At 40.1% G+C, this 20,515-nt stretch overlaps 1 protein-coding gene across 4 annotated transcripts in view; it reads right to left on the reverse strand.

The window, feature by feature from the left end:
* Positions 1 to 10,139: 10,139 nt before the first annotated feature.
* The window catches only part of CCDC81 (coiled-coil domain containing 81), a 41,292-nt gene continuing 30,916 nt past the window's right edge, over positions 10,140 to 20,515 (reverse strand). For all 4 annotated transcript variants that reach the window (XM_025419378.3, XM_025419377.3, XM_025419375.3 and 1 more), the window contains 2 exons: positions 13,119 to 13,244; positions 10,140 to 10,640 (listed from right to left, as the gene is read on the reverse strand). In XM_025419378.3, the coding sequence (XP_025275163.1) occupies positions 10,499 to 10,640; positions 13,119 to 13,244 (268 nt within the window). In that variant the 3' untranslated portion in view covers positions 10,140 to 10,498. The remainder of the gene's footprint in view (positions 10,641 to 13,118; positions 13,245 to 20,515) is intronic.

Below are 20,515 nucleotides of genomic sequence, written 5' to 3' on the forward strand. Positions count from 1 at the left end.
GGCGCCCTAGCAGAGGCTGGGGCAGCAGGAGGGAGCCTGCTGACGAGGGCCATAAGCAGCGGAGTGAAAATCCCAGCTTGTAGGCCCACTCCGGGGGCGCGGTCTGGGCCTGCAGGACGCCCAGGTGCGACGGCGCGGGCTGGGGACCCCCAGCGCCGCAGCGGGAACGGGGTGCCCGCGCCCGGCAGCGCTCCCCGGCTGCAAGCAGAGCTGGGCCGTGAGCTCCGCGCGGCGCGAAGCCGCAACCGCTGCTGCCCGCGGGGCCACCGCTCCCCAAGCCGGGCCCGGCAAGAGGCGGGAGCCGGGGAGACGCCCCTGATCTCCGGGAAGGACTGGCCGCTCTCCGCGATGAGATTTGGCAACTTGAAACTCAGTCGAGTGCCTGAGATTAAAAATGCTGGGTCACAGGGACGCCTGGGTGGCTGAGCGGGTTAGCCCGGGCCTTCGGCGCAGGGCGAGGTCCCGGGGTCCCGGGGTCCCGGGGTCCCGGGATCGAGTCCCGAGTCCGCTCCCCGCATGGAGCCTGCTGCTCCCTCTGCCTGTGTCCCTGCCTCTCTCTCGGTGTCTCTCATGAATAAATAAAAATAAAAAATAAAAATGCTGGGTCGCAGGCTGGGTGAACCAGGGAGACAAGGGGCCGGCTGCTTCTCTGTGAGGACCCCCTGAGTGGCGGGTGCAGACTTCCAGCCCCCGGGCGGCCCGGGGCGGAGACTCCGGGCGCGGAATCCAGGGCCGCTTCCACCGAGCCGGGCTCCCCCGCGGGCCCCGCTGCAGAAGACGGCGCGACAGCTCGCTCACACCAATCACACGGCGGCGGAACTTCAGCTCGTGCGGGAAACAGCATATACCATTCCTGGAGGGGTTTGTTTTTTTAATTATTCTTTAGTCTTACAGGGTTTTTTTCAGCTATGTTTTTTATTTTTTCAATTTTTTTATTTTTATATATATGTTATATATGTAATTTTTGTTTCCTTTCATCGTATTTTATTTTATTCTATTTTATTTTACTTTTGTGTATGTATATATATATGTTTTTATTTTGGGATCTAGTTTCTTTTTTTTTTTTAAAGATTTTATTTATTGGGATCCCTGGGTGGTGCAGCGGTTTGGCGCCTGCCTTTGGCCCAGGGCGTGATCCTGGAGACCCGGGATCAAATCCCACGTCGGGCTCCCAGTGTAGGGAACCTGCTTCTCCCTCTGCCTATGTCTCTGCCTCTCTCTCTCTCTCTCTCTCTCTCTGTGACTATCATAAATAAATAAAAATTTTAAAAAAAGATTTTATTTATTTATTCATGAGAGACACAGAGAGAGGCAGAGACATAGGCAGAGGGGAAAGCAGGCTCCCTGTGTAGAGCCTGATGCAAGACTCGATCCTAGGGCCCTGGGATCAGGACCTGAGCCAAAGGTGATGCTCAACCACTGAGCCACCCAGGCGCCCCCAAGGGATCTAGTTTGTTTTAACGAACAGAGGGGTTTACTATGAGGTGAAGTGTTTGCGTCTCTGATTTAAAGATTTTTATTTGATTCAATGAGTTAATATAAAAATCATGACCAGAGGAGCCCTTCCAACTGGCTTCTATATATTGCTATGTACAGGCCTTTTTCAAGAAACAAGAAAAGTCTCTAATAAACAACCTAACCTTACACCTGAAGGAGCTGGGAAAAGAACAACAAATAAAGCTAAATCCAGCAGAAGAAGAGAAAAAAAAAAAAGTAGAACAGATCAATGAAGCTAGGAGCTGGTTCTTTGAAAGAATAAGATCGATAAACTTTAGCCAACTTATCAAAAACAAAAGAGAAAAGACACAAATAAAATCATGAATGAAAGAGGAGAGATCACAACCAAAACAAAAGAAATACAATTATAAGAGAATATTAGGAGCAATCATATGCCAACAAATTAGACAATCTGGAAGAAATGGATGCATTCCTGGAAACATATAAACTACCTACACTGAAACAGGAAGAAATAGAAAACCTGAGCAGACCCATAATCAATAAAGAAATCAAATCAGTAATCAAAAATCTCCCAAAACAAAAGTCCACGGCTGGATGACCTCCCAGGAGAATTCTATCAAACATTTGAAAAATAATTGATACCTACTCTTCTGAAACTGTTTCAAAAAATAGAAATGGAAGGAAAACTTCCAAACTCATTCTATGAAGCCAGATTAACTGTTCCCAAAACCAAAGACCCCGCCAAAAATTACAGATCAATATCCCTGATGAACATGGATGCCAAAATTCTCACCAAGAACTAGCTAATAGGATCCAACAGTACATCAAAAGGATTATTCACCACGACAAAGCAGAGATTTATTCCTGGGCTGCAAGGGTGGTTCTCTCTCTGCAAATCAATCATTGTGATACGTTCCATTAATAAAAGAAGGGACAAGAATCACATGATCCTCTCAATTGATGCAGAAAAAGCATTTGACAAAATACAGCATCCTTTCTTGATTAAAACTCTCCACAGTGTAGGGATAGAGGGAACATACCTCACTATCTTAAAAGCCATCTAACAAAAACCCAGAAGGAATATCATCCTCAATGGAGAAAAACAGAGCTTTTCCCCTAATGTCAAGAACATAACAAGGATGCTCATTGTCACCACTATGTTCAGCATAGTACTGGAAATCCTAGCCTTAGCAATCAAACAACAGAAATAAATAAAAGGCATCCAAATTGGCAAAGGAGAAGTCAAACTTTCACTCTTCACAGACAACATGATACTCTATGTAGAAAACCCAAAAGACTCCACCCAAAGATTGCTAGAACTAATACAAGAATTCAGCAAAATCACAGGATATAAAATCAATGCACAAAAGTCAGTTGCATTTCTATACACTAACAATGAAGCAGAAGAAAGAGAAAACAAGGAGTCAATCCCATTTACAATTGCACCCAAAACCATAGGATACCTAGGAATAAAGCTAACCAAAGAGGCAAAGGATCCGTACTCTGAAAACTATAGAACACTTATGAAAGAAATTGAGGAAGACAAAAAGAAGTGGAAAAAACATTCCATGCCCATAGATTGGAAGAAAAAATATTGTTAAAATATCTATGCTACCCAAAGGAATCTATACATATTCAATGCAATCCCCATCAAAATACCATCAACATTTTTCACAGAGCTGGAACAAACAATCCTAAAATTTGTATAGAACCTGAAAAGCCCCCAAATAGCCAAAGGAATGTTGAAAAAGAAAACCAAAGCTGGTGGCATCACAATTCCAGACTTCAAGATCTATTCCAAAGCTGTAATAATCATCAAGACAGTATGGTGCTGGCAGAAAAACAGACATAGAATGGAACATAACAGAGAACCCAGAAATGGACCCTCAATTCTATGGTCAACTAAACTTTGGCAAAGCAGGAAAGAATATCCAATGGAGAAAAGACAGTCTCTGACAAATGGTGCTGGGAAAAATTGGACAGCCACACACAGATGAATTAAACTGGACCATTTTCTTATACGATATACAAAAATAAACTCAAAATGGATGAAAGACTTAAATGTGAAACAGGAATTCACCAAAATCCTAGAGGAGAACACAAGCAGCAACCTCTTTGACATCAGCCATAGCAATGTCTTGCTAGATACGTCTCCAAAGGCAAGGGAAACAAAAGCCACAATGAACTACAAGATAAAAAAAAGTTTTTGCACAGCAAAGAAAACAGTCAACAAAGCTAAAAGGTAACCTATGGAGTAGGAGGAGATATTTGCAAATGTCTTATAAGATGAAAGAGTAAATCTATAAAGAGTTTATCAAATTCAACACCCAAAAAAATCCAGTCAAGAAATGGGCAGAAGACATGAACAAACACTTCTCTGAAGAAGGTACACAAATAGCCAACAGACACATGAAAAAATGCTCAACATCACTTGGCATCAGGGAAATACAAATCAAAACTACAATGAGATGCCACCTCACACTGGTCAAAATAGCTAAAATTAGCAACTCAGGAAGCAACAAGTGTTGGCAAGGATGCAGAAAAAGGGAAACCTGCTTATACTGTTGGGAATTCCAACTGGTGCCACTACTCTGGAAAACAGTATGGAGCTTCCTCAAAAAGTTGAAAATAAAGCTACCCTACAACGCAGCAATTGTACTTTTAGGTATCCAAAGGATACAAACATAGTGAGTGAAGGGGTACATGCACCCCAATGTTTATAGCAGCAATGTCTACAATAGCCAAAATATGGAAAGAGCCCAGAAGACTAGCGACAGATGAATGGATAAAGAAGATGTAGCATAGCTATACAATAGCGTATTACTCATCCATCAAAAAAGAATGAAATCTTGCTATTTGCAATGACATGGATGGAACTAGAGGATATTATGCTAAGTAAAATAAGCAGTCAGAGAAAGACCATTTGATCTCACTCATATGTGGAATTTAAGAAATAAAACAGATGAACATAGGGGAAGGGAAGGAAAAACAAAATGAGATGAAAATTGAGAAAGCAGCAAACCATAAGAGACGTTGAACTCTAGGAAACAAACTTTGCTGGAGGGGAGATTTACTGGAGGGGAGGTGAGTGGAGGGATGGGGAAACTAGGTGATGGGCACTAAGGAGGGCATGTGATGTAATGAGCCCTGGGTGTTATATGCAACTGATGAATCCCTAAATTCTACCTCTGAAAGTAACAAAAAAAGAAAGAAGAAAGTGAGATAGAACTCAATCCTGAACATCAAGATTTTGCTTGCTTAGAGAAAAAAAAATTCCAGAGGATTTTAAAAGGACCCAGAGTTTCACAAGATAATATTCAAAATGTCTAAGATACATTACAAAATTATTTAACACACAAAGAACCAAGAAAATGTAGTTTATTTTCAAGGTAAAAGAAAACAAATGCCAACCTGAGATCACCTCAATACTGGAATTCTCAGAAAAGACCTTGAAGCAGATATTATAACCATAATCCATGAGGTTAAATAAAATACTATGATCTGAATAAAAAGATAGATGTTCTCAAGAGAGAAATAGAAACTACCAAAAAAAAAAAAAGGGAAATTTTGGAACTGAAAAAATATGCAAAATTCACTGGATTCAACAACAGAACACAGCCAATAGAGGAAAGAATCAGTGAATTTGAAGATAAATTAACAGAAATTATCCTATCTGAAAAACGGGGGGGAAGTGAACAATGAATAAAGCCTTCGAGACCTGTGGGAATATATCAAAAGGTTTACCATGCATTTCATTGCATTCCCTAAAGGAGAAGAGAGAAATGAAGAACAAATATGTGAATCATGCACAAAACCTTCCCAAATTTGGTAAAAGACAAAATTTAAAAATTCAAGAAATTCAGTAAACACCAAATAAGACATACCATAATCAGACTACTGAGACAAAAAAATCAAGTAATCTTAAAAGTAGCCAGACAAAGAAACATTACATATGGAGGGACAATGATTCAAAAGGCTGAATTTTTAATCAGAAATCTTGGAACCAGAAGCAATAGAATAAACTCCATTCAAAATTCTATTTCCCATTGAAATGCCCCTCGGGTATAATAGCAAAATAAAGACATGATTAATGAAGACTAAAGTATACACTGTTATAGGCTGAATTGTAACCCCTCAAAATTTGTATGTTGAAGTCCTAACATCCAGCACTTCAGAATGTGACTATTTTAGACATAGGGCCTTTAAAGAGGTTAAGTTACACTAAGTGAAAATGAGGGCAGTAGAGCACCCTAATCCAGCAGAACTCATAAGAGGAGAAAATTAGGACATGGATACAAACCCAAGGCAAACAAAAGATAGAAAATAGTACACAGTAGAAATTAATCACATTGAGAAGAAAAAAATAGGGAAATTTTAATGGAACCAAATGCTGATTCTTTGAAAGATCAATATATTTTTTTAAAGTTCTAGGCCGACTGACCAAGAAAAAAAGAAGACAAAAATTACTTATATTGAGAATCAAAGAGGGGATTTCACTACAGACGCCACAGACGTTAAAAGGATATGAGAACATTACTAACAACTGTATGCCCATAAATTCAACAATAGCTGAGAGTCCTTGATGCAACCTACCAAAACTGAACTCATCTTTTAAGCCGTCCCAGCAAAGAAGACTCCAAGCCTGGATGGTTTCATTACTCAGTTCTACCAAGTATGTAAGAAAGAAAGAATACCAATTATATATAGTATCTTTCAGAAGATAGAAGAAAGGGGTACATTTCTCAACTCATTTTATGAGGTCATTACCCTGATATCAAAACTTTAAGACTACAAAAAACAAAAGAACATTACAAATTATGACTAGAACATTACCAAAAAATACATAATAAGCCTTTAACATGTGAACTGTGGAATGTCCTTCCTTCTTCCCCTCCTATCCCTACATAATCCTGCAAAACCAAAACCAACCAAATCCCCAAGAAAACCCTCAGATACAGCTATGTAGCCTAGATCCAAGGAAAGATGCCAGCAGCTGCAAGTGTCTTACTGCTTGCCTTCTGATGCAGGGCTTGATGTGTGGAGTGGAGCTTGAGCTGAATTTTAGATCCCAGTCACCCTGTGGTAGGCTGAATAACGGTCCCCCTAAACACCCATGTCCTAACCCCTGGAACATGTGCATGTCACTTTCTATGACAAATAGAATTCTGCAAATGTGATTAAGGATCTCGAGATGAGGAATTTATCCTGTAGTATCAGGTGAATCCTAAAGGTAACCACAACTGTGTTGATAAGAGAGAGGCAGGGGGAGGCTTGGAGGTGCTACACTGCTAGCTTTGAGGATGGAAGAAGGACCAGTCAAGATGTGTAAAGAGCTCTAGAAGCTAGCAAAGGCAAGGAAAAGGATGCTCCTCTCAGAGCCTTCATAGGAACCAGTCCTGCTAACACTTTGACTTTCACCCAATGGGACTGATTGCACATTTCTGACCTCTAGAGCTGTAGGAGAGTAAACTTGTATTGTTTTAAGCGACTGGGTTTGTGATCATCTGTTACAGCAGCAATAGAAAACCGGGAACTGAGCGCCTCAGTACACAGCCCAATTCACACAGCTGTTCAGGCTGGGTTGTGTGTAGTCCACTTCCTCCTCTCCTACCCACAGACTAAGACTAAATTAAGACAGAGGCTGCAACTAGTTCACACTTCTTTCTTAAATTTCGAAGGCCTCCCCCAGCCTGCAGTCTAGGCATTAGGGCATATGTTTTCACTCGTTCTATCTCTAGCTCCTTTCTCTCTGACCGCCAAATGCATTGGAAGAAGTAGTTCTGGGACTTTTGAAGAGGGGGTAGCAAAGAGCTACCTGCTTTTCTTGGGATACCTCATAAGAAAATGGTCGAGTTATGACAAGATAGAGCCTCAACATTCCTCAAGCTCCTGGCTGAATGCCATTATAATATCATCTTAACCACTAATGAATTCCAGCAAACTACACACTTACTATGAGAAGACAGTGGAGGGAAGAATTATATTAAAAGTGTGCTTATCAGACTGAAAATGATCTATTTACATTAGTGAATTCTTAAGTCAGTTTTGTTTAATCTAATCAGAATTTTTAATGAAATAAAATAGAATTAGAATGCATTGCAGATAGATGGGTAAGCATAGCTCTATAAAACTCTTGTCTCAATTATATGTGTGAGCATGGGTTCTGTGTTGTGATGTGAAACATATTTCTTTTACTGAGTCTTAGAGGATTTGAGAAATACTGGAGTATGTGCTTTCAAATAGCTTCCCAACTCTCATCTCACTGTTCTTGTGAAGAGTCAAAGAGAAAGACAAAAGTGGACATAGTTCTCTAAAAGTGAAAAGGCATTTTCATAAACAAAGTCCTCACTTTACTCACTTTTGATAGCTTAAGCTTATAATGATACTGAAAGAAAGCTACCCAGAGCAGGAGTTCCCAACTTGTGTCCAGATGGTATAGAAAACCTCTGATTGCATGCAAAATGTTATAGATGAAAATGGACATGTTTTTAGGAAAGGGTCCATAATTTTCATGAGATACTCAAAAGAGTCCACAAACTTGTGATATGTTAGTCTTGTCTGGCAGTGCCATAACTCTGGGAATGACATATCTTTGATGATAATAATTCATACTGATTTAGGAAAGGCCATTCTGATTGACTCTGGCCTAATAACAGGGTTGGACTACTACAAGATTAAGAGTTAAGATCAGTAAAAAGAGGGGGATTCTTGGGTGGCTCAGCCGTTCAGCACCTGCCTTTGGCCCAAGGCGTGATCCTGGAGTCCCAGGATCGAGTCCCACGTCAGGCTCCCGGCCTGCTTCTCCCTCTGCCCCATTCTCTCTCTCTTTCTGTGTGTCTATCATGAATAAATAAATAAAATCTTAAAAAAAAAAAAAACCTTTAAAAAAAATCAGTAAAAAGATACCAAATTATGAAGACTTTTTCTAAAAAGAGACTGTCCTTTCTCTATTATATGAAATCAATTATGTTAACGACAGGCTATAAATAAAGGCTGATTTTTAAAATGGTTGATAACAAAACATATTTGGTTTCATAACTCAACTCATATAACCACATTTCCATCTTAGCCTTGATAGCAGGAACACAGGGCTTTGACATCTGTTGCCTTGACCCCTTGTCACCCCTTACCTAGCTATTTCCTATTCATTTTAGGCCTCATTTCCTCCAAAAGCTTCCCCTTTCGATGCCAGGCTCAGCTGACTACAAGGGCTCCACCTTGTTCTTCCATAGCAACCCATGTACAGAACTGTTGGGTACTTACCTTGTTACAAGGCGATTTTCTAAATCATATCTCACCTCTGCACCACACAGTAAGTGCTCTGAAGGCAGACAGGGACAAATGAGTCTTAATCTCCGAGTCACCAAAAATTAGCTGGGTGCTTGGCACACAGTAAGAGTCAGTACCACTATAAATGGCAACAGATTTTAAGTTCAGTTCCTATAGTAAAAAGTGTTTGAGTAAAAAGTTTTCACTCAAACTTATCGAAATTCCCTAAGTCTTTTTTTTAACAAGGCAGTATATGCTTTTAAAAATATATTACTACAACACCATTATAGTATTTTGTTATATATTTGAGACAGAGACATACTCCAAGGGTGTAGCAGGTATGGACTTCAGGCAAGTCAGGTAGTACTGGGGAAAAGCTATGGCTGTCAATATTGGTTGGTGATGACTGGTCCTGCATGGAGTGATCTTCTGAAAAAACAGAAGTGGCAATGTAAGAAGCCTCTAGGGAGAGGTTCCAGACAATTCCAGTCCCCACTAAGCATGCTTATTTCCATAGAAAAAAACAAAATTTGCCAAATATCAATTTGACCAAGTATCTTCCCTTTAACTATTCAGGCCTCCAAACATTCTTATTTTGTATTTGTGGCAGAAACAATGTTTTAGATGTCTTGCCACATATACTTTCCCTCATTTACTAAGAAAGATGTGGCGGACAGAAAGCAAACAGTCTAAGGGACTGTATTCCTATCTTTTGTATTTCAGAAATCTAGACTTCATTCTGCTTTGCTCATTGGTTTGCCTGAGATGGTTGGACAGGGCAGGTGGAGAAAAGGTAAACGATGAAGATAAAATGACTTTTGGTTTAGAACACCCCTACCTTAACTGAAAATCAGTCTTTTAGCAGGAAGATACTCCTCTTCCATAGCACTTGCTGCTTAGACATGAATGCCAGTGAAGCAATTAGAGAGGAAGGTGGCACCTGGCAGGCCAGCCAGACTCCCCTCCCAGCACACATTTAGCCCAACAGTAAACCTATAATGGAATGGTTGGCCAGAAGGCACCAAGCAGTTGGGGGTGGGGGTGCCTGGGTGGCTCATTCAGGTAAGCATCTGCCTTGGGCTTAGTTCTGGATCAAACCTCAAGCCCTCTCGTTGGGCAGGGAGCCTGCTTCTTCCTCTTCCTTTGCCCTTGCCCCTTCACACCCTCCCCACCCCCACTCATGCTCTTTCTCAAATAAATAAATAAAATCTTAATTTAAAAAAAAAAAAGGAAGGGCACCAAGATAATAAGATCCCCTGAAGTTCCAAAATAAAAGTCCCAGGTGTATCTTCAACTAGAAAACTCAGAAAGCATTGCTCTGACCTCTTATGACAAATAACCTGATCTTCCTCTGGAATGTTCACATATACAGTTCTCTGGGGTGAGCTCGTAAAATTTACCATGATGCACAGTCAGGCATATAGAAAATATTTATTAGGACACTATTCATTACAGATGAAGAAAAGATAAAGTCTCTTACACAAAGTCACAGAGGAAGTGGCAAGGCAGGGTCAGCAGCACTCCCGCAGCCAGAATGAGGCTGGGTCCCCTGTTCCCAGCCCCCAGGGGCAGCAGGGTTCTGTGGGAGCAATGGGAAGTTAGAGGGGAGACCCTACTCATGTGAATTCTACAAGGGGTGAAAAGCAATCTGCTCCTGAAAGCAGCACAATAACTTTTTCCCTCTAAAGTAAAAATAGGTAGTTTCACCATCATGCCTAAACATTTAAAAAAAAAATCTTCCCCAGGAAAACGTAGATCCAGACTTTGGGTTTTATACGAGCAACCGGGAACCATGCAAATACTTGTTCAGGGGCCACAGGTTGCTCTCGCCCACGTTGGAGGTGCGCCTCTGGCACTGCTTGCAGCGCCGATACTTCTCACACTGGTCCAGGAGGAAGAGTTTGTCTGACGCCCTGAGGAGAGGTGAGGACAAGCAATCGTTATTAGGCATTCCCTGAGTCCGTGCTGGGGGCCTAGTCCAGAAGCCAGTGCAGTAGAAGAGACGCAGAACTGCTCCCCCCCCCCAGGTGCTTACCACCTACCTGTGATGGCTCCCCTACAGCCTCCGCCCCCCTCCACCTGCAGCCCAACCCAGCGTGGCATCACTGCTTCCAAACCTCTGCCATCGCCAGTCAATAAAAGGCTCTGAGCTGGTGCCTTCACAACCAGCCCACCCAAACCCTCAGAAAAGACATAATTTGCCCAGGGTCACACAGCCAGCACACAGAGCTTTGCCATGTGGATACCTTTACCTCCTGGGCTCTCAGAAACGGCACTGAGAGGGAAACAGGCCATTAATTAAGCTGCTGGTTAACTGTTAAGCCCCAGCAGACAGCTAGGAGTAGCCTTGCAAGGAAAAGTCCCAGGAGCCCAGAGGCCTCTAGCCTAAAGGGCAGGAGAGGAGGTGGAGTCAAAGAGGAAGAGGACTAAAGCGACTCAAAGCAGAGATGAAGCGACGTCAGTAGCTGATTTTGCACCTCAACAATTTTTCTCAACGCAAGACGGCCCCTGGTATGTCCCCCTTCTCAACCAAAATTACATGAGTGGAATTCTGTAAAAAGGACCATCAAGGATAGCCTTACAAGGAAAAAGAACAAATAATGGGCAGGAGGAGACCTACCTGGCTTGCCGTGGTGCTGGGACAGAGTATCATATGCTAACTGCTTACATGTAAAGCTTGTTTTTGCTTTTGCTTTGTTTTCTTTTTGATACGAACCAATTCCTTCTTCCTCCCTGCTCCTGCTTGAGGCCCTGCCCACCACATGGCCTCAGTCTGCAGGTGACAGGGTTGCCTGTCATCCTGACATTGAAGGTTGTTTCCTGTGTCTCCTCCATCCTTTATCACCACGTTGGCCAAGCATTCTTCCAAAATCCAGCAAAATCTCCCCTGACATTAATCTCACTGCCTTTTACCTGTTTTTCCCCAACCTTGAGAAAATGCCTTGAACCCCCAGCTCCCCTTTCTCTTCTCCAGGCCAAACAATCCTACTGCTACTTTGGAACCTATTTGCCATGTCATCCCTCTTACAGCCATTGTAACAAAATACAGGTTCTACCCATTAGAGAGACGGATAAGAAATGCCTGATGAGAAAATCTAAAAGAAAAAGGAGCTACAGGGAGATCCCTGGGTGGCTCAGGGATTTAGCACCTGCCTTCGGCCCAGGGCGTGATCCTGGAGACCCAGGATTGAGTCCCGCATCAGGCTCCCTCCATGGAGTCTGCTTCTCTCTCTGCCTCTCTCTCTCTCTGTCTCTATCTCTCTCTCTCCATCTCTCATGAATAAATGAATTTAAAAGAAAAAGGAGCTACAGATCAAGATTTATTATGACAAGTTCTATCTATGATAAAAATTAGTTGATAAGTGGGAATTTAAAATATTATTTTGGTATATTCAAGATTAAATGACATTTGGGGCACCTGCGTGGCTCAGTTGGTTAAGTGTCTGCCTTTGGCTCAGGTCATGATCTCAGGGTCCTGGAATCAAGCCCCATGTAGGGCTCCCTGCTCAGTGGGGAGCCTACTTCTCCTTCTTCCTCTGCCCCTGCTCATGCTCTCTCTGTCTCAAATAAATAAATAAAATATTTTTTTTTAATGACTTAATAACATTTGACTGTATAGGCTTGGTCTGTTCAAGTTTTTAACATACTATGAAATCATACATTTGTAAAGTATTTTCTTTTTTTAAGTATAATATTTTTCCATCTCTTTATTTGATCACAAAAACTCCTATGTTAGCTAAGTAAGGCAGGTGTTGACTTTCCTCATCTTACGAAAGGAAAAAGTAGGACAAAAAGATTAGCTGCCTCTCCAAAGTTAGTGTTAATTCTCAAAGCTATAACTAGATTCCCTAAGTCTAGATTGTTGATGGAGAGCTGGGGAGAGGGGGTACAGATCTAATAAATGTCAGGAAGATGTTCTTGGTTGGTTCCACCATGGGCATCTCGGTCTCCCAGTTGCCAATCTTACACACAACCCCTGGCTCTGCTCCTAAATGACCATTCCGTCAGCCTTGGATGTGTTCATATGGAAAGTCCATCTCCTTATTTCCAACTTTCATTTCCAAGGAGAATTCCTACTCTCCTCCCCCCCATGCCTCCCTACCCACCACAAAATGACAATAAAGCTACCCTACATGGAAGCGAAGATGAGGGCAGAGATGGCAAGTATGGAACATATAACGACAGCATTCTCCAATCCCATATCCATAACAGGTATTTCTAATACACCACAGCAGAATTCTTTTCTCCACCAGGTGTTCTAGGTAGCCACGACTAATGAACTAAAGTTGGCCCTGGAAACCTGTCTGCCATCCCGGGATCCCAGGAAAGTCAAGAAGGAGCAGAGGGGGTTTCTTCGCGAACAAAGCACTTGGGGTTCCAATCAGTATTACCGCTCAAAAGCCTTCTCCTCCAGATCCCGCTGCCTCTTCATTGCAGCACTGCTTTCCCAGTCTTCCTGCAAGCTCTGGTTGATTCTGTTCACCCGCTCTAGCTCAGCATTTCTGTCTGCCAAGTGCCTGGAGAGAAGAGCATAGTCTACTTGTACTCAGAGTACCGGGAAGGGCACACACAACCTTGGGAGCCCCATGCCCTTTACGGTAGATTAAACAGAAACATTCTGGTTTTGTTCTCTGCTCTTTGAAATATACTAAAAGGCATGAACATTGAACAAAGAGAAACACTAAAAACATAATAGCTCCCAAAGACTTTATGGGTCTAGACCTTTTATCTTCAATCCTGGCTTAAATTAGCAGAATTGAAACCTTTTTCCAATTAACAAATGCAGTCTTTAAAGCCATTAATTTCCTTTGAGGCTAATTTAAGAATCATCTCAAATGGATTTCCTATACTTTAGGTTTCTTTTCTTTTACTCCAGTCTCTCAGCTGTCAGTAATCAGCCCACAAATTGCTACGGGCGTGTTACAAGGCAAAGGAGACAGGAATACAAATGATTGGCTAGAAAGGGGAAAAGAAACAGAAGTGACTAGGCAAAATAAAATGAAATCAAGAAAATATCTAACATTGGGAAGAAGGTAAAAAGAGAGGGGGCGGGGAGAAAGTGTTTGGTGAAGGTCATGACGACATCAAAGAAGTGATTGCAGTTGTCTCTCTCTTCAAATACCATGTTCCAGAGTTTCCAATGGTAAGTGTCTCTATTAGTGGTCTGACATTCAGCCACTGCTGTTGTGAGTCATCTTAAACCTGGTTCAAATTATTTATACGTGTCTATTTCTTGCCAGACTGAAACTCTTACCTTCAATTTTCATTAAAGTCTAGAAAGGACCTCACTGAATGTGACCACTGATTTAGCCTGCTCTGCAGTTTTATGTTATAGGCAGCAACCACCACTAGGTGTCAGGACCCTCTGATAAAATCGGTAATGTACTCTGCTAGTTCCCTTGCCCTGAAAGCATAGCCACATTTTCCTCTAGTGAGCATTCATTCAACAATTCAGCTGCTGTGTAGTCATTATAAAGATTAAATGACATAAAATACTAAAAGTGCCAATGCCCATCACACAATGGGAGCTCAATGACCATATATAACATATTTATATTTATATTTATAACCTTTTTTCCTTCTTATTGTGTTTTTTTATAGTATAAACCATATAAGGGAGGCTGGGTGGCTGAGTCTGTTAACTGTCTGACTTTAGCTCAGATCATGATCTCAGGGTGGAGGGACTGAGCCCCATGTCAGGCTCTACCCTCAGCAGGGAGTATACTTGTCCCTCTGCCCCTCCCTGCCCAGCTTGTACGCTCTCGCTCTCCCTCAAATAAATAAATAAAACCTAAAAAAAAAAGTAAAACCACATAACATAAAATTGACCATCTGAAACATTTCTAAGTGTACAGATACATAGTATTAAGTATATTTACATTATTGTGCAACTAATATCTAGAATTCTTTCCATCTAGCAAAACTAAAACTCTATACTCATTAAATAATTCGCCATTCCTCCCTCCCCCTAGCCCCAGACAACCACCATTCTATTTTGTTTCCATAAATTTGACCACTCTAAATACCTAACAGAAATGGAATCATACAATATTTGTCTTATTGTGACTGCTTATTTTACTTAGCATAATGTCATCAAGGTTCATCCATTTTGTAGCAGGTGTTATAATTTCCTTCCTTCTGAGGCTGAGTAATATTCCATTGTATGTGTATAACACATTTTTTTTATTCATCCCTCTGTGACTGGATATTTGTGTTGCTTCCATTTCTTGGCTACTGAATGCTGTTATGAACACGGAGTGCAAATATCTCAAGATCCTGCTTTCAACTCCACCAAAAAAAAAAAAAAAAAAAAAAAAAACTACTAAAACTAATATATGAATTCCGTAAGGTCATAGGATACAAAAATCAATGTTCAGACATCTTTTTCATTTCTGTACACTAATAATGAAGCAGCAGAAAGAGAAATTAAAAAAACAATCTCAATGGGGTGCCTGGGTGGCTTAGTCAATTAAATGTCCCACTCTTGATCTCCACTTAGGTCTTGATCTCAGCTTTGTGAGTTCAAGCCCCACACTGGGCTCCATACTGGGGATGGAGCCTAGTTAAAAAAAAGAAAAAACAATTCCATTTACAATTACACCAGAAAGAATAAAATACCTAGTAATAAACAATGAAAGAGGTTGAAGATCTGTACTCTGAAACCTATAAAACATTGATGAAAGAAATTGAACACAGGGGTGCCTTGGTGGCTCAGTTGGTTAAATGTCTGCCTTCCATTCAGGTCATGATCTCAGGGTCCTGGGACCGAGCCCCTTGTCCCTTGCTTTGCAGGGAGCCTACTTCTCCCTCTGCATCACCCTCCCGCCCCAACTCATGCTCTCTCTCTTTCTCTCTCAAATAAATAATTTTTAAAAAGAAAGAGAAAGAAAGAAATTGAACACAAACAAATGGAAAGATATTTCATGCTCCTGGATTGGAAGAACAAATATTGTTAAAATGTCTTTACCACCCAAATCAATCTACAGATTGAATGCAATCCCTATCAAAATACCAACAGCATTTTTCACAGAACCAGAACAAACAATTCTAAAATGTTATGGAACCACAAAAGACCCTGAATAGCCAAAGAAGTCTTCAAAAAGAAAAATAAAGCTGGAAGCATCAGAATTTTAGACTTCAAGTTATATTACAAGGCTGTAGTGATCAAAACAGTATGGTACTAGCACAAGAATGAATACATAGATAGATCAGTAAAACAGAATACAGAGCCCAGAAATAAACCCATAACTATATAGTCAATTAATCTTTGACATAGAGGAAAGACTATCCAATGGGAAAAAGACAGTCTCTTCAACAAATGGTATTGGGAAAACTGAACAGCAACATGCAAAAGAATGCAACTGCACCACTTTCGTACAGCATACACAAAGATAAACTCCAAATGGATTAAAGACCTAAATGTGAGACTTGAAACCATAAAAATCCTAGAAGAGAGCACAGGCAGTAATTCTCTGACATTGGCTGACATCTTTCTAGATATATCTCCTAAGGCAAGGGAAACAAAAGCAAAAATAAACTTTGGGACTACACCACAATAAAAATATATAAAGAGCTTATACAACTCAACATCAAAAAAGCAAATAATCCAAGTAAAAATGGGCAGAAGACATGAACAGACATTTTTCCAAAGAAGACATCCAGATGGCCAACAGATACATGAAAAGATGCTCAACATCACCCATCATCAGGGAAATGCAAATCAAAACCACAATGAGGTATTGCCTCACACCTGTCAGAATGGCTAAAATCAAAAACAAAAGAAACAAGTGTTGGTGAGAATGTGGATAAAAAGGAACCCTTGAGCACTGTTGGTGGGAATGCAAACTGGTGCATCTGCTGTGGAAGACAGTATGAAGGTTCCTCAAAAAATTAAAAATATAAATTAAAACAAAATTAAAAACAGAATTACCATATGATCCAGTAATCACATTACTGAGTATTTACCCAAAGAATACAAAAATACTACTTTGAAGGGATTTTTGTTCCCCTATGTTTACTGCAGTGTTATTATAATAGCTAAGTTATGGAAATAGCCCAAGTGTCCATTGATAGGTGAATGGATAAAGAAGATGTGGTATATATATCTCCATATTATACATATAATATTATATATATATAATTCAGCCATAAAAAAGAACAAAATCTTGTCATTTACAACAACATAGATGAGTCTAGAAAGTATAACTCTAAGCAAAATAAGCCAGCCAGAGAAAGAAAATTCCAGATGATTCCACTTGTATGTGGAACTTAAGAAACAAAACAAATGAACAAAGGGGGAGGGGAGAGACAAACTAAAATAAGCAAACTAAAAATAGACTCTTAGCTATAGAAAACAAATAAATGATTACCAGAGGAAGGCAGGTGGGGGATGGATGAAATAGGTAAAGACGATTATCTTTTTTTTTTTTTAAGGGGACTATCTTTTTTTTTTTTAATTTTTTATTTATTTATGATAGTTACAGAAAGAGAGAGGCAGAGACACAGGCAGAGGGAGAAGCAGGCTCCATGCACCGGGAGCCTGATGTGGGATTCAATCCTGGGTCTCCGGGATCGCGCCCTGGGCCAAAGGCAGGCGCCAAACTGCTGCGCCACCCAGGGATCCCTAAAGAGGACTATCTTAAACAAGCACTCAGTAATGCATAGAATTGCTGGATCACTATATTGTACATCTGAAACTAATATAACACTGTATGGTAACTACCCCGGAATGAAAATAAATTAATTAAATTAAATTAAATCTTTTAAAAATTTATTTAAAAAGATCCTACTTTCAAATCTTTTAGATATATACACAGAAGGGCAATTATTGAATCATATGGTATTCTATTTTTAATTTTTTGATGAACTGCCATGCTGTTTTTCATGGCAGCTGCACCATTTTATATTCTCACCAACAGTACACAGGGTTTCTATTTCTCCACATCCTCACCAACACCTATTATTTTCTGGTTTTTTGATAGTTGCCATCCTAATGGTTATGAGGTACTATCGTTCTTTTTTGTTGTTATTTTTGCTCTTCTTTATCTTTCTCTTTCACAACATAATTGCATCTTAATGGTTTTGCATACCAGTGAATCTTCCTTTCTAATCTTTTGAGTCGTTTAAAATAAGTACTTGTTAAATGTTTCATGATGCATGTGGTATAAAAAATCTATAATTATTCTTGATTTGGACATTTCACAAAAGAATCAAAATACAGATATTATAATACAAGATAAATGATAGCACATTTTATCTTTGCACTTGTGAAACCTTATGACAGTGGTCCGCAAGCTTATGTTTTCTTTTCATAAAGCCCTGGGGTGGGGGGGATAAAAGATAGCTGCCTTATTTGTCTATATTTCAGTGATATATATACATCTTAAACAATATAAGATGTTTTCCTACATCTGCATAAATAAGTTACAAGGGGAAGAGAGAACAGTTTGCTAACTGCTTACTTCATTCAGACTGCCCTTGGCACTCCAGGGTAGATACGTGATGGGAATTAAGTTATTAAATTGTGTGATATAAACCACAGCTACATTTGCAATCTCACCATTCTACTTTGCTACCTTTATTCACTGGGGTGGAGAATCCCTCTCAGGTTCAGATAAGCAAACATTCAATAAAACATGAACTACTTGCCTTGGAGAGGCAAAAATCTAGTTAAGTGCTAAATGGTGTCTATTCCAAACAGGACAAAGGCAGGCAGTTGGTGGCTGAAGAAGGCTTACCTATGCATGTTTCAGAATGCGAAGACTATTTGTTAGCAAGCAGCTCCCTCACTGTGGTTTTGATGTGCATTTCCCTAATGACTAGTGATGTTGAGCATCTTTTCATATGCTTTTTGGCTATTATTATATTCTTTGTAAAAGGAGAGTTTAAAAGTCAGTTTAATTTAGATTGCCAAGCAAGTGAGAAAAGACTGCAGGGAGGCCATGCAGATTCTCACAAGACTGCTGGTGGAAGCAAATTGCTATACCTTTTTAGAAAGCAAACTGTTGGTATCTGGTAATATTTAAAAATATGCCATACACTTGATCCAGCAGCTCCACGTTTAGGATTTTATCCAACAGAAACAAAATAACCAGTATAAAGATATATATTAAAAATGTTTAGGGGCGCCTGGGTGGCTCAGTTGGTTGAGCATCTGCCTTTGGCTCGGGTCATGATCTCGGGGTCCTGGGATTGAGCCCCACATCAGACTCCCTGCTCAGGGGGAACCTACTTCTTCCTCTCCCTCTGCCCCTCCCCACTGCTTGTGCTCTCTCTCTGTCTCTCAAATAAATAAAACCTTTTAAAAAGTTAAAATTAAAAATGTTTAGTGCAAAATTATCGTAATAGCAAACCATCTGGAAACAAAGTGAATGTTCATCAATAGTGCAAAAGGTAAATTATAGTAATCGATGTTGTAGATACTATGCAATCATTAAAGAAGAATGAATTTCGTTTCTATGTACTGACCTAAATATACATTAATGATGCATTATTAGGTTAAAGAAAGGTTGGGCTGCAAAGTAATGTATAAGATCTCATAGGTCTGGGACACCTGGGCTCCGTGATTGAGCGCCTTTGGCTCAGGGTGTGATCCCAGGATCTGGGATTGAGTCCCACATGGGGCTCCGGGTAGGAAGCCTGCTCCTTGCTCTGCCTGTGTCTCTACCTCTGTGTGTGTGTGTGTGTGTGTGTGTGTGTGTGTGTGTGTTCCTCTTGAATAAATAAATAAAATCTTAAAAAAAAAAAAGATCTCATAGGTCTTATGTCCATTTACAAAAATAGAAGGAAAATATATAGGTGGGTTTTATTTGAATATATTTGCAAAGAGTAGGAAAACATAAAGAGGATAAGGGGAAATTATTATCGTTTTTAAATCTCTCCACCAATTGATTTATTTTAATGAACATGAATTGTTCTAATTTTTATAAACAAAAGCAGAAAACTTGAAAGAAAAAGAATACTTACCATGACTGTTTAGATCACACTGACTAAATTATCCCTCTGAAAGTGACCCTCTACTTGCCATAAGAGGACCTAAGATGACATCTTAATATGAACAAGGAAGTTGGAAAAGAGAAGATAAGTGAGAAAATATGGAATAACTAGTAAAGCATATGGAAATGGAAGACAAAGATCTGACCCATACAGAAAAGGGGGCGTCTGTGACCAGAGCTTCAACAAGAGAGATAAAGTAAATACCACAGTCTGTATTTGTTCAGAGCGCTGCAGTTTCCAAAATGTTCTCAATATATACGCTCACATCCTTCTCACAGTAAGGATAGGTAAGACAGGTATATATTATCCTTACTTTTCATGTGAGGAAAAGAAGTCTCAGAGACCCCATGTGTGCTTTGGTCCAGGTCATACAGCTTGGAAATGACAGAGTTTAACATCACTCATCATCAGACAAATGCAAATCAAAACTACAATGAACTATCACTTTACACCAGTTAGAATGACTAAAATCAAAATGACAAGAAACAAGTGTTGGCAAGGATGTGGATACAAAGGAACCTTCATGCAGTGTTGGTGGAATGTGAATTTGTGCAGTCACTGTGGCAAACAGTATGGAGTTTCTAAGAAAAATTTAAAATAGAACTACCATATGATCCAATAATTCCACCTTCGGGTATTTACCCAAAGAAAATGAAGACACTAATTCAAAAAGATATCTGCACCTCTGCATTTGTTACAGCATTGTTTACAATAGCCAAGATATGGAACAACCTAAGTACCAATCAATAGACAAATAGATAAAAAAAATGTGATACATATATCACATTTATAT

Source organism: Canis lupus, chromosome 21 (genome assembly GCF_003254725.2).
Source record: "Canis lupus dingo isolate Sandy chromosome 21, ASM325472v2, whole genome shotgun sequence".
In the NCBI taxonomy this organism is placed as follows: domain Eukaryota; kingdom Metazoa; phylum Chordata; class Mammalia; order Carnivora; family Canidae; genus Canis; species Canis lupus.